The sequence below is a fragment of the Chrysemys picta genome, chromosome 12 (assembly GCF_011386835.1).
Source record: "Chrysemys picta bellii isolate R12L10 chromosome 12, ASM1138683v2, whole genome shotgun sequence".
Classification (NCBI taxonomy): domain Eukaryota; kingdom Metazoa; phylum Chordata; order Testudines; family Emydidae; genus Chrysemys; species Chrysemys picta.
Window position 1 is genome coordinate 31,530,014 of NC_088802.1, and position 13,400 is coordinate 31,543,413.

Below are 13,400 nucleotides of genomic sequence, written 5' to 3' on the forward strand. Positions count from 1 at the left end.
TTCAAGGTATCGCATCATATTAGTTCTTTCTCAGCTAAATTGAAGAGCCCATTATTAAATATATGTTCCCTTTGTAGATACTACTGACTGTAATCAAGCCACCCCTTAACCTTCTCTTTTTTAAGATAAATAGATTGTGCTCTTTGAGTCTATCACTATAAGGCAGGTTTTCTAATCCTTTTGTCATTCTTGTGGCTTTTCTCTGAACCCCTCTCCAATTCATCACATCCTTCATAAATTGTGGACACCAGAACTGGACACAGGCTTCCATCAGCGGTGACACCAGTGCCAAATACAGAGGTAAAATAACCTCTCTATTCCTACTTGAGATTCCCCTGTTTGTGCATCCCAGGATCACATTAGCTTTTTTACCCATCACATCACACTGGGAACTCATGTACAGCTGATTATCCACCATTGTTACCAAGGGTTTTCAGAACCCAAAGCAATGGTAACTTAATCCTTTCACTCCGGGTGATGTCAGGAATAAATCAATGGGAACACAGTAATTCTGTCTGAAGAAAGATTAAGACAAGTAAGCATGTTATTAGGAAGACACAGGTAATAGTAATGGGGGATTCAGTCATTAGAAACATAGATAGCTAGGTTTGCAATGACGGGGAGAACCTCATGGTGACTTCCCTGCTGGGTGCGAAGGTTGCGGATCTCTCAAGACATCTAGTTAGACTTATGTGTAGTGCTGGGGAGGAGCCAGTAGTTGTGGTACATGTAGGTACCAATGACATAGGGAAGGATAGGAGAGAGGTCCTGGAGGCCAAATTTAGGCTGCTAAGTAAGAGATTGAAATCCAGGACCTCCATGGTAGCATTCTCTGAAATGCTTCCAGTTCCACATGCAGGGCCAATTAGGCAGAAAGAACTGCAGGGTCCCAATGTGTGGATGAGACAATGGTGTAGAGAGGAGGGTTTTAGATTTATTAGGAACTGGGGAACCTTTTGGGAAAAGAGGAGCCTATACAAGAAGGATGGGCTCCACCTAACCCAAAATGGAACCAGATTTCTGGCACTTAAAATTATAAAGGTCGTAGAACAGTTTTTTAAAATAAGGGCTGGGGGAAAGCTGACAGGTACAGAGGAGCACTTGGTTTGGACAGAGATAAGGGGAGGATCTATTAATGAAGATTCTCTATGTCCTGATAAGGAGGAGAGTATGGAAGATAAAATACGGGTAGAATCTCATGAGAAACAGTCAAAGGAAAACAAGTCCCATTCAATTACATCACATAATGGCAGACAGCTAAAAAGTGACAATTTCAGGTGCTTATATGCAAATGCTAGAAGCCTAAATAGTAAGATGGGTGAACTAGTATTAAATGAGGATATTGATATAATAGTCTTCACAGAAACTTGGTGGAATGAAGCTAAGCAATGGGACACAGTAATACAAGGGTTCAAAATATATCAGAAGGACAGAATAGGTTGTGCTGGTTGGGTAGTGGCACTATATGAAAGAAAGCATAGAATCAAATGAAGTAAAAATCTTAAATGAACCAAACTGTACCACAGAACCTCTAAGGACGTAATTCCATGCTTGAATAATAAGAATATAGCAGTAGGGATACACTACCGACCACCTGTCCAACATGGTGATAGTGACTGTGAAATGCTCAGGGAGATTAGAGAGGTAATAAAAATAGAAAACTCAATAATAATGAGGGATTTCAATTATCCCCATATTGACTGGGTACATGTCACTTCAGGACAGGAAGCAGAAATAAAGTTTCTTGACACCTTAAATAACTGCTTCTTGGAGAAGCTAGTCCTGGAACCCACAAGCGGGAGGCAATTCTTGATTAAGTCCTAAATGGAGCACAGGATCTGGTCCAAAAGGTGAATATAGCTGAACCACTTGGTATTAGTGACCATAATATAATTAAATTTAACATCCCTGTGGCAGGGAAAACACCACAGCAGCCCAACATGGAAGCATTTAATTTCAGAAAGGGGAACTACACAAAAATGAGGAAGCTAGTTAAATAGAAATTAAAAGATACAGTTCCAAAAGTGAAATCCCTGCAAGCTGCATGGCAACTTTTTAAAAACATCATACTAGAGGCTCAAATTAAATTTATATCCCAAATTAAAGAACATAGCAAGAGAACCAAAAAAGTGCCACCCTGGCTAAACAACAAAGTAAAGAAACAGTGAGGCAAAAAGGCATCCTTTAAAAAGTGGAAGTTAAATCCTAGTGAGGAAAATAGAAAGGAGCATAAATTCTGGCACGTGAAGTGTAAAAATATAATTAGGAAGGCCAAAAGAGAATTTGAAGAACAGCTAGCCAAAGACTCAAAAAGTAATAGCAAAAAAAAAAAAATTAAGTGCATCAGAAGTAGGAAGCCTGCTAAACAACCAGTGGGGCCCCTGGATTATCGAGACGCTAAAGGAGCACTCAAGGATGATAAGGCCATTGCGGAAAAACTAAATGAATTCTTTGCATTGGTCTTCATGGCTGAGGATGTGAGGGAGATTCCCAAACCTCAGCCATTCTTTTTCAGTGACAAAACTGAGGAACTATCCCCCAGATTGAGGTGTCATTAGAGGAGATTTTGGAACAAATTGATAAACTAAACAGTAATAAGTCACCAGGACCAGATGGTATTCACCCAAGAGTTCTGAAGAAACTCACATGTGAAATTGCAGGACTACTAACTGTGGTATGTAACCTATCATGTAAATCAGCTTCTGTACCAGATGACTGTAGGATAGCTAATGTGATGCCAATTTTTAAAAAAGGCTCCAGAGGTGATCCCAGCAATTACAGGCCAGTAAGCCTGACTTCAGTACAGGACAAACTAGTTGAAACTATAGTAAAGAACAGAATTGTCAGACACACAGATTAACATGATTTGTTGGGGAAGGGTCAACATGGTTTTTGTAAAGGGACATCATGCCTCATCAATCTACTAGAATTTTTTGAGAGGGTCAACAAGCATGTGGACAAGAGTGATCCAGTGGATATAGTATACTTAGATTTTCAGAAAGCCTTTGACAAGGTCCCTCACCAAAGACTCTTAAGCAAAGTAAGCTGTCATGGGATAAGAGGGAAGGTCCTGTCATGGATCAGTAACTGGTTAAAAGATAGGAAACAAAGCATAAGAATAAATCGTCCGTTTTCAGAATGGAGAGAAGTAAATATTGGTATCCTCCAGGGATCTGTACTGGGACCAGTACTGTTCAACATATTCATAAAGGATCTAGAAAAAAGGTTAAACAGTGAGGTGGCAAAATTGGCAGATGATAAAAAACTACTCAAGATAGTTAAGTCCAAAGCAGACTGTGAAGAGTTACAATGGGATCTCACAAAACTGGGTGACTGGGCAACAAAATGGCAGATGAAATTAAATGTAGATAAAAGCAAAATAATGCACATTGGAAAATATAATCCCAACTAGTCATATAAAATGAAGGTGTCTAAATGAACTGTTACCACTCAAGAAATATATTTTGGAGTCATTGCTGAGAGTTCTCTGAAAGCATCCACTCAATGTGCAGTGGCAGTCACAAAAGCTAACAGAATGTTGGGAATCATTAAGAAAGGGATAGATAATAAGACAGAAAATATCATATTGCCTCTATTTAAATCCATGGTACACTCACATCTTGAATACTGTGTACAGATGTTGTTGCCCCATTTTAGAATTGGAAAAGGTTCAGAAAAGGGCAACAAAAATTATTAGGGGCATGGAACAGCTTCCATATGAGGAGAGATTAATAAGACGGGGACTTTTCAGCTTGGAAAAGAGGCGATTAAGGGAGGATATGATAGAGGTCTGTAAAATCATGACTGTTGTGGAGAAAGTAAATATGGAAGTATTGTTTATTCCTTCTCATAACACGAGAACTAAGGGTCACCAAATGAAATTAGTAGTCAACAGGTTTAAAACAAACAAAAGGAAGTATTTCTTCACACAACTCACAATCAACCTGTGGAACTCTTTGCTAGAGTATGTTGTGAAGGCCCAGACTATATTAGGGTTCCAAAAATAACTGGATACGTTCATGGAGGATAGGTCCATCAATGGCTATTAGGCAGGATGGGCAGGGATGGTGTCCCTAGCCTATGTTTGCCAGAAGCTGGGAATGAGCGACAGGGGATGGATCACTTGATGATTACCTGTTCTGTTCATTCCCTCTGGGGCACCTGGAATTGGCCACTATCAGAAGACAGGATACTGGGCTAGATGCACCTTTGGTCTGACCTAGTATGGCCATTTTTATGTTCTTATGCTCTTATCTGAAACTACAATTTATTAGATTTAAGGACACAGAGACATAAGTAATAGGTTTAGAACATCCCAAATAATTACCTTGAATCTGAGATGGTATTGAGTAATTTGCAGCAGATCAGTAATGGCCAGTTGCTTCCCCACTGGCGAGTCTGGTGTCAGGAAAACATCTCTCAGGATAGCTTCAGAGAATTGCTCCAAAGTACACTCTATTCTCATCTTTTATAACTTCAGCTTCAGAGATGGGGAGGTCGGGGTGGCTGGGCATGTGTGTCTGTGTGAGCAGTGTCGGGGATGGCGGTCTGGGCATATGTGCATGCCAACAAGCGAGAGAGACTGCCTGCATGCCAAATAACTGAGACTGCAGCTCCCTGGCATGTAAGGGTAGGGCTTTTTATTATGCACGAGGCAGGTTAGAGGCACAAATGAAGCAGCCTGCCTGAGTTAATTGATCTTATTCTTTCAGGCACAAACGTAGCACCCTGACTGTGTAGTAAAGTTGTTAAAGTTGCTGTTGACGGTTAATTGATCTCATTCTCTGAGGCAAAAATATAGCAGCCTGCCTATTGTTCTTATTGTTAGTTAGCTGTTCCCATTCTCAGGGGTAGCCTAAACTGGTAATGCTAAAGCGCTGCCATGGCAGCGCTGCCGTGGCCGCGCTTTAACATGCCTTGTATGGTCTCAACCACACAAGAGAGCTCTCCCAGCGCTCTAAAAAAACCACCTTAATGACAGATGTAGCTACCAGCACTGTTTACACTGGCACTTCAGAGCGCTGAAACTAGCAGTGCTCAGGGGGTGTTTTTCCACACCCCTGAGCGAGAAAGTTGCAGTGCTGTAAATTGCCAGTGTAGACAAGCCCTCAATCAGTTCCCCCAGGAGCATTAAAACCTGTGAAAGTTTTAAGGCCCCTACATTGCCAGAGTGATGTAAAGGAGTCTTATTATAAATGACTGTAAGGGTACATCTACACTACAGGGGGGGAGCCGATTTAAGATACGCAAATTCAGCTACGTGAATAGCGTAGCTGAATTCGACGTATCGCAGCCGACTTACCCCGCTGTGAGGACGGCGGCAAAATCGACTTCTGCGGCTTTCTGTCGGCGGCGCTTACTCCCACCTCCGCTGGTGGAGTAAGAGCGCCGATTCGGGGATCGATTGTCGCGTCCCGTCGGGACGCGATAAATCGATCCCCGAGAGGTCAATTTCTACCCGCTGATTCAGGCGGGTAGTGTAGACCTAGCCTCAGGCAATCCTCAGCTAGGAAGATCTATGTGCTTTTTCATTTTTTTCCTGTGCCAAAGTGGCTCAATGGGGTTGGATTACAGCTCAGGATTTATTTTACTTACCCATTAAAAAAAAAGACTTTGAGGGCAAATAAAACATTTACCAAGCAGTCAATAAAATGTCAGGACAATCAAGCACTTCCCAAAGTACCCAACCAGGTCTAGGACAATGATTAGCAAAACTGTATGACTTTCATGTGTGAAAGTCTGAACAATTTAAAATAACATTTTACTTTTTTTGCGGGGGGTGGAGGGGACTGTTTGGTGTTCTGTAATGTAATTTAAATGAAAATCCAGGATTATAACTGGAATGCAGGGTATTAGTTACCAAGTGTTTGTAATTTAACTTTCTTGTGTTTAGGAAATGCTGAATAGTTACTGTGACTTTTTTCTGTATTGTAGTTTAAATAAATTATCAAAACAATTCAAACTGGTGTGATTATATTGCATTATTTTGACAAATAAAATATGCAGAATTTTGCAGAATTTTGAATTTTTTGGCACAGAATCCCCCCAGGAGTAATCAATGGCTATTAATTAAAGTGGTCAGGGATGCAACCCCATGCTCTGAATGTCCCTAAACCTCTGACTGCCAGAAGCTGGCCATGGATGACAGGGGATGGGTCACTCAATAATTGCCCGGTTCTGTTCATTCCCTCTGAAGCATCTGGCACTGGCCACTGTCAGAAGACAAGATACTAGGCTAGATGGACCATTGGTCTGACCCAGTATGGCCATTCTTATGACAGTACACAAATTAAAAGGACAAAAACCGACTGGTCAGTAAATGAAGAACAATAATGTTTCACAAACACAAAATAAAGAAAGATGATGATGACCAAAAATACTCAAGATGACTGAGTGATGACTGAACAGCAAAAGAAGTACAGGGCCAAACGCATACAAGAAAAAGAAGGACAATGACGACCAACCGAACAAAAACTGAATAATCCCAATGACTGGTTGCAGAAAAGGAGGAGGATGACAATAACCACCAAAAGAAGAAAGGCTATGACAATGAAGATGACCAAGCATGAAAGGCTAGAGAAAGACAATCAATAAAAGGACAAGGATGACAATGATGACTGAATACAAAATAGAAAATGATGTTGGTGACAGGCCACAAAGAGAAAAATAAGAAGCATAATGTTGACAACTAAGCAGAAAAAGAAAAGAGAAAGCTAACTGGAAACTTTAGTGGACCATCGTGGAGGTTTCTGAATGTGACGTGGAGTGGGAAGGCAAAATGCATTATGCTATAATTGTATAAAGCTCAGACTCTTCAAGAGTGCAATGATAGTGGTATGATCTTGTATTTCCTAGTTTGTGTGATTTTGACTTGGGTGCCATTTGTCCTTTAGAACTTTAATTGTTTTCTAAGGAATTTTTTGTGTAATTTTGGTAATATTGGATATTTGACTACATTGTGTTGCTATTAGTAAGGAGCACTGAAGTGTTGCTGCATGGTTTATAAAGCACTTGTTATTGTTATTAGGCAAGGGAGAGCTACCATAACTTTGCATTATTGAGTTAGGGTTGTCTGGACATCATGTTAGTGACCCTGGTTGGTTACTGTTGATTTTTTTGTGGTAAGGATGATATGGAGTTGTGAGTGGGTTTGGGTGTGCATATGTGAAAAGGTGATGTATGTAGCTATATGGCCTTATGCTTTATTTTGTTGTTTTTGTGGTTTTGAGCTGGACATAAGTTACCCGTAACAACCTGAAACTGTTTGTAGCAATTTTTTCTGTATGTTTGAATTTTGCTGGATTCTTCACGTTTTAAAACTGAAGACATTGTAAAGAGGACACAGAGACCAACTGTAAAGTTTCAAGTTGCCTGCATGTGGTCCCTCAGGCTGCTCCTCATGCCTCCATCTCCATCACAAGTTTGGCCCAATAAACCATATGGATTGGTCAGACTGAGACTCTCATGTAATTTGCTGTCTGGGTCTGCTGCACTTTTTCACATGATATTGCATTGTGATATCATTCGGTTTCTCTCCATTGTCCCCCTTAGGTGTCTTTTGTCATTATTTCCCACAAGAAAATAACTGTTTTGTACTTTTATCCAGATGTGTTAGATTTCAGCCCGTTGAATTTCATTTTGTTATTCCCTACCCATATTTCTAGTCCTCTGAATTCTTTTGTATTGTAATCCCTCCCACTTCGGTATCTTGTGTAAAGTTCCATTTGCCCCATCTCTCAGTCATTAATAATCATGTTTAATAAAACCAGGCCTTACACTAATCTCTATGGCTCCTCACCAGATACCTCCCCATCCCAAAGTTACCAGTGTATAGATTTAACATCATGCTGCACTGTGTCAAATGCCACACTAAAATGCAGAATTACTGCATTTTTGTCTCTAATGCTGTACCTTATTAAAAAATTCAATCATATTTGTCTGGCATTATCTTGTACTTTATCATCTGTGCTGCTTATTATTATTGCACAGCACATTATAATACTTTAGATGTTTGCAAATTTTAAAAAAATATATTTATTCCATTGTTTTGGGGGGAATTATATTTAGCTTACCAGATGGTAAGGACAATTTCCTAAATTGTCAGGAAAATTTCCATCCTATTTTAAAGCAAAACTGTCTCTATAATTCTATCTGGAGTGCTGCTTGAAATAATAAAGCCATGAATTATCTCAGAGGGCTCTGGCATCTTTCTCCATACGAGAGGTCTGATTCATTCAATTGACAGGAGTTCTGAAGCTAAAACCTGTGCAATTATTTTGTAAAATTTAGGGATAAGTGTTTAACGTATGTTTGATTGTGCAAATGTATCTTGTAAATGCACAATCCTTAATAAAACTCCAAAGCTAATGAGTACAACACAAAAGCCCCTTTGGTTCTTTGTATGCAAAGGTCTCTAAAATCTTTATTTACTAGACACTGAGGACAAAATAAACAATAATTACAAAGCAAAAGTGACAGAGAGTTTCACATTTTGTGCATTTCTCAGTCACTTTGCAGCATGGAGACATCCTCACTCTTCTCCTTCAATCTTCTTATGAACCTCGCGGCTCTTCACCCGGAGCTTATTGACCTGGGATTCCGCAATGTCAGCCCGCTCCTCAGCCTCTTCCAGCTCGTGCTGGATCTTGCGGAACTTGGTGAGGTTGACATTGGATAGTTCCTCCTGAGGATGGAGAACGAGAGTTATAAACCAAAGGTCTGAGGGTTCCCCTTTCCCTGCATTTGGGACTTAATAGGATGTGCTTGTTTGCTGAGGGGACAGGGACGGCCCAGACTGTTATCCACTTACCATTTCATATCTCAAATCTAAGCACAGACCTTCTCACTCTTGTACTTTTCTAATTTTTTTAAAAAATCATTAAAAACTAATTGAAAATAGATTTCTAAACATTTTGGAGTGATTTTTCTTAGGTTTATACATTTATTTATAACTCCTTTTTCCTAATCAGGCCACGTTAATGCAATAGTATATGTTATTTTAAATATAGATATATAACACTTATTTGTTACCAAACAGCATTCTAGTTTGTAAGTCTTTCAGGTCAGCAATTTCACAGGCTTAGAGTTCAAGGTTAGACAATCAGAAATTATTCTTCCTCATAACAAAAAACTTAGGACACACCCAGCTTCTACCAACTGTAATGAGGTGCCCTATTCAAAGGGAGAGGGGAAGAAGATGGCATTGAATTAATGGAGCTTGTACAGTGCGAGAGGCTCTCTAACCCTATCACACAGGATGGAATTGAGCAAGAGATGTACATTTTAACTGTGCGTGTGCATGTATTATATAGAAAGCCAATGCTAGTAGTTTAATTGTAATGTGAATTTATTGTAAGGGGGTTTCTCCATTCCATGAGTACAGAAACCCTGACCATGGGAATGAAGTAACCACAAACTGGCAGGGTTGGTGTCAATCTGCCAGTGGGGCTGGGCCCTGCTGGTTGGCATGAGCACATCACTTCCCCAGAAGGCTTTCTCTTGGGATTGGGGGTCAGTGGCCCTTTTCGATGGTTCCCCAAAAATGGGGAGATGGGGAATGCAGCCGGACACCCACTGAAGCCAGTGGGCTGGGAGCAGGGAGGCCATCAGGTCCCCCAGAAGTACCCTGCGGTCAGGGGGAACTGGGACCTGGGGGTAGGTGTGAGACATGGTAGAGACAGCAGCACATCAACATGGGTCATGGGACGTCATACCAAGAAGGGTAGAGGCAAGACATGGGGTAAATAGGGGTAGGGCCATATGGGGGCAGCATATGGGGTTAACAGTGAGGCAGCAGTACATTGGGAGAGAGGCAGCAAATGGGTGAACAAACTCCGTATACATCAGCAATCTGTATCAGTTAGTCACCAAAACCATGGTCATGGTCATAGCAAAAGCTATTAAGAAGTCAAATCAGCATGATCAAAATGGCCACCTGAGTTTAATCACTCTCCTCCACTTCTCCTCCGACTCCAGCTAAATTTAAAAGTATCAGTGGCATTCTATTTAATATAATGAGCAGAGGGATGCTACTCTTCCCTTTGGTGAAGAGATCCCTGGGAAGGACTTGGAAAACACCAATATCATTTTATGACCATTATATGTTCATCTGTTTGGTTGTGTTTGTGTTGGTTGCTATATGATTACTAAAGGGTTAAACCAGGCATAGCTCACATGTAATCAGGAAGGGAGAAAGAGTTTCAGCACCATTCACCAGTACTTAAAGCAGGTGTCAGAAGTTTCCCTCTGACCATGCTGAGTTCAACATCCTGGCTTGGTACAGGGAGTGGGTAACCCAGACAGGAAACTGAGGCAACAGGGCTTAGGAGTGGGGAAAAAACTGAGCAACTGCAGCGCAGGGAGAGAGGGTGTCATGAGGATTGTGAGAAATCAGGCTGTGCCCACTCCCATGCCTAGAAAAGGGGGTGTCTGGATAAGCTAAGCCTTCCTACGTTTTGGGTAACATAGCTTTGCGAGTAGACTGTTATGTTAATAACCATTTGCTCTTGTTACTTTGTGTTCCTTCTGCTGAGATTAAACAATATATTGTTTTGAAAAGGCTGTTTTATATCCAGGGGCGGCTCTAGCTTTTTTGCCACCCCAAGCACGGCAGGCAGGTGGCGTTCGGTGGCATGATTGCGAGAGGTCCCCGGTCCCGCGGCTTCAACGTACCCGCCGCCGAATTGCCGCCAAATCCGTGGGACCGGCGGACCTCCCGCAGGCATGCCGCCGAAGGCTGCCTGACTGCCGCCCTCACAGGGACAGGCAGGGCGCCCCCCGCGGCTTGCCGCCCCAGGCACGTGCTTGGAGCTGCCGCTGTTTATATCCTTTGTGTTTGCACCAGTCACAGCGCCTGAAGAAAAGACTTGCAAGGCAGCTGACTGGGTCAGGCCTGATGAAGAATCTCAGTTGGTTGCCATACTGTACCCTGGGACCCAGTCTGGGAGCAGGAGAAATTTGAAATTCTGCTGCAGAAAGGTGAAGTTTCAAGGCCTGTCACCCAAGGGGGTTGCACTTAGACAGATCAAAAGGGGTCAAAGGTGCAGTTAGTCCGGAACTGTGACAGTCCGACAGCTGTGACATCCCAGAAGATTCCAAACCAGCCTATCAGAACGTAAGTATAAACTAAAAAAAAAAATCCATATCCCCACTGGCCTCATGCATTTCAAGTAAAAGAGGTAAAATAGCTGCTTCCTCATCTCTCAATTCTACATGATTTGTAGTAGCAAACAGAGCCTGCATCTCCAACCATGTCTAAGTGACATATGCAGATCCAGGTAGCGTGTCACTATAGAATTATGAAAACTGTCAAACTTAATCAGATCTTTTATTACCCTACCAAAAAGTGATAGAGAAACAGTCAGAGTTCCTCACTAAGCTCTGCACACGTAAGTATCTGTTAATGAGAGCCAAACATTTTTACCAAAGGAGACTTAGAAAAGGTGTATTATAATATCCCCAAAACATTCTGCAATATCAAAGGATGCACATCGTCCCTCCTCAGAATAATACTTACAGATTCCTCAGCTTGTCTCTTGTAAGCTTTCACTTTCAGTTGTAGTTTGTCTACCAGATCCTGGAGCCTGAAAACATTTTTGCGGTCTTCCTCAGTCTAGAAACAGTTTGTAGTGGAAAAGAGTAATTTCATTACTAAATTATTTGTCTATTTCCTTCATATTATACAGTGAAAGCAACGTTGCATATAAATATTTTGGTAAGTATATAAGATAGATAATAAAGATTATAACGGATATTTTAACGTTCTCTTTCAAATGATTTCCTGTTGAACTCTTTGTTTTTCCATAGTATTACTGTTCACTGTCTTACTGTTTGAGAAGGACAATAAAAACTCCCCCATGCAGGTTCAGGTACAAACAACTTGTGCTCCTAGGAGAAGGATGTGACAGCACAAAGGGTCTCCCTCCTTACCTGATAGGTCAGTTCCTTTACTCTTCTCTCATACTTGCGCATACCCTTGATAGCATCAGCACTGCGTTTCTGCTCATTGTCAACCTCACCTTCCAGCTCACGCACCTGAAATGAAAAATGGATCATTGAGTTTCACTGTGACTAGACATAAGAAATGCTCCTAAATGCACAAATATGGGGAATACGCACTCTGGCCTCCAATTTCTGGATATGCTTCTTGCCACCCTTCAGTGCCAGCTGCTCTGCCTCATCCAGACGGAGCTGCAGGTCCTTCACTGTCTGGTCCAGGTTCTTCTTCATCCTCTCCAGGTGGGCGCTGGTGTCCTGCTCCTTCTTCAGCTCCTCCGCCATCATGGCCGCCTAGGGAGTAAAGAAAGGAAACCGGTCCAGAAAAACAACCATTTCTAGTGCAAACACAGCCATGTTCTCCAAAGAAAGGTGCCTTCAACTCACATCAGTGATTGCCTTCTTGGCCTTCTCTTCTGCATTACGCGCTTCCTGAATTGTCTCCTCCATTTCACTCTGGATTTGGGAAATGTCTGTTTCCAGCTTCTTCTTCGTGTTGATCAGGCTGGTGTTCTGTTTAACAACAACAGACAAGACGTGTTTACAGTTAGTCCCAAAATATTGACTTTGGAACATGAACTGAATATTTGTACTTAAGGTACAGGCTACTATTAACATTTTACTGCACTAGAACTCTCCTCCAAATGTATCATCACTGCAGAACATTGACAGCTAGTCAGTGATGTGCTGTGAATACAAACATTACCCACCCCCAGCTTGTGACAAACCCTATGTCCCAATTGTTGTAAATCTGGTCCATTCCAAAACAAAATAATCACCATGTAGAAATATTTCCTGAGCCCCAGGGGATGTCAGAGATGACTTAAAAGTATCCAATGATGGAAACTGGATAGGAGGTAGGAAAGCCACTCCCAGAGCCTCTTAGACACTAGCCCCCCTCCATCACATCACTGCAATTATAACCTTCGTCATCCCTGTGTCACCTTCAACACAGCAACATGAGGGAAAACAAGGGTGGCCTTGCAGCTTCTTGCTTTCTGTTTAACAAAGGTCCATCCTATGGACATTAGCATAAAGGCCATGGAGCAGGGAACGTACAGAGCAGTCTCCTGCGTAGGGATTTGTGGGATTACTTTTCACACTAGACCCTGACCTGGGTGTGCAGGAGCTGCACTCGTTCACTTGCATCCAGAAGCTCCTGTTCAGCCACTTTCCTGGCCCTCTCTGTCTGTTCCAGAGCTGACCTCAGCTCCTCAATTTCAGCCTGCATCAGGTTAGCTCTGCGCTCAATCATGGCCACCTGCTCCTTCAGGTCTTCTTGGCTTCGGAGAGCATCATCCAAGTGTATCTGGGTATCCTGTAAAACGAGTGAGAGAAATTAGCTGGAGGCGCAGACTCTTTGGCATGCTGAAAAGACCAGCTGAGCTATCGCACTAGGCATGTGT

At 41.9% G+C, this 13,400-nt stretch overlaps 1 protein-coding gene across 1 annotated transcript in view; it reads right to left on the reverse strand.

The window, feature by feature from the left end:
* Positions 1-8,396: 8,396 nt before the first annotated feature.
* LOC135974489 (myosin heavy chain, skeletal muscle, adult) overlaps positions 8,397-13,400 on the reverse strand; it is a 37,981-nt gene continuing 32,977 nt past the window's right edge. The window contains exons 35-40 of the mRNA XM_065562667.1: positions 13,109-13,312; positions 12,382-12,507; positions 12,118-12,288; positions 11,929-12,033; positions 11,516-11,611; positions 8,397-8,683 (exon numbers count right to left, since the gene is read on the reverse strand). Coding sequence (XP_065418739.1) covers positions 8,531-8,683; positions 11,516-11,611; positions 11,929-12,033; positions 12,118-12,288; positions 12,382-12,507; positions 13,109-13,312 — 855 coding nt within the window. The 3' untranslated portion in view covers positions 8,397-8,530. The remainder of the gene's footprint in view (positions 8,684-11,515; positions 11,612-11,928; positions 12,034-12,117; positions 12,289-12,381; positions 12,508-13,108; positions 13,313-13,400) is intronic.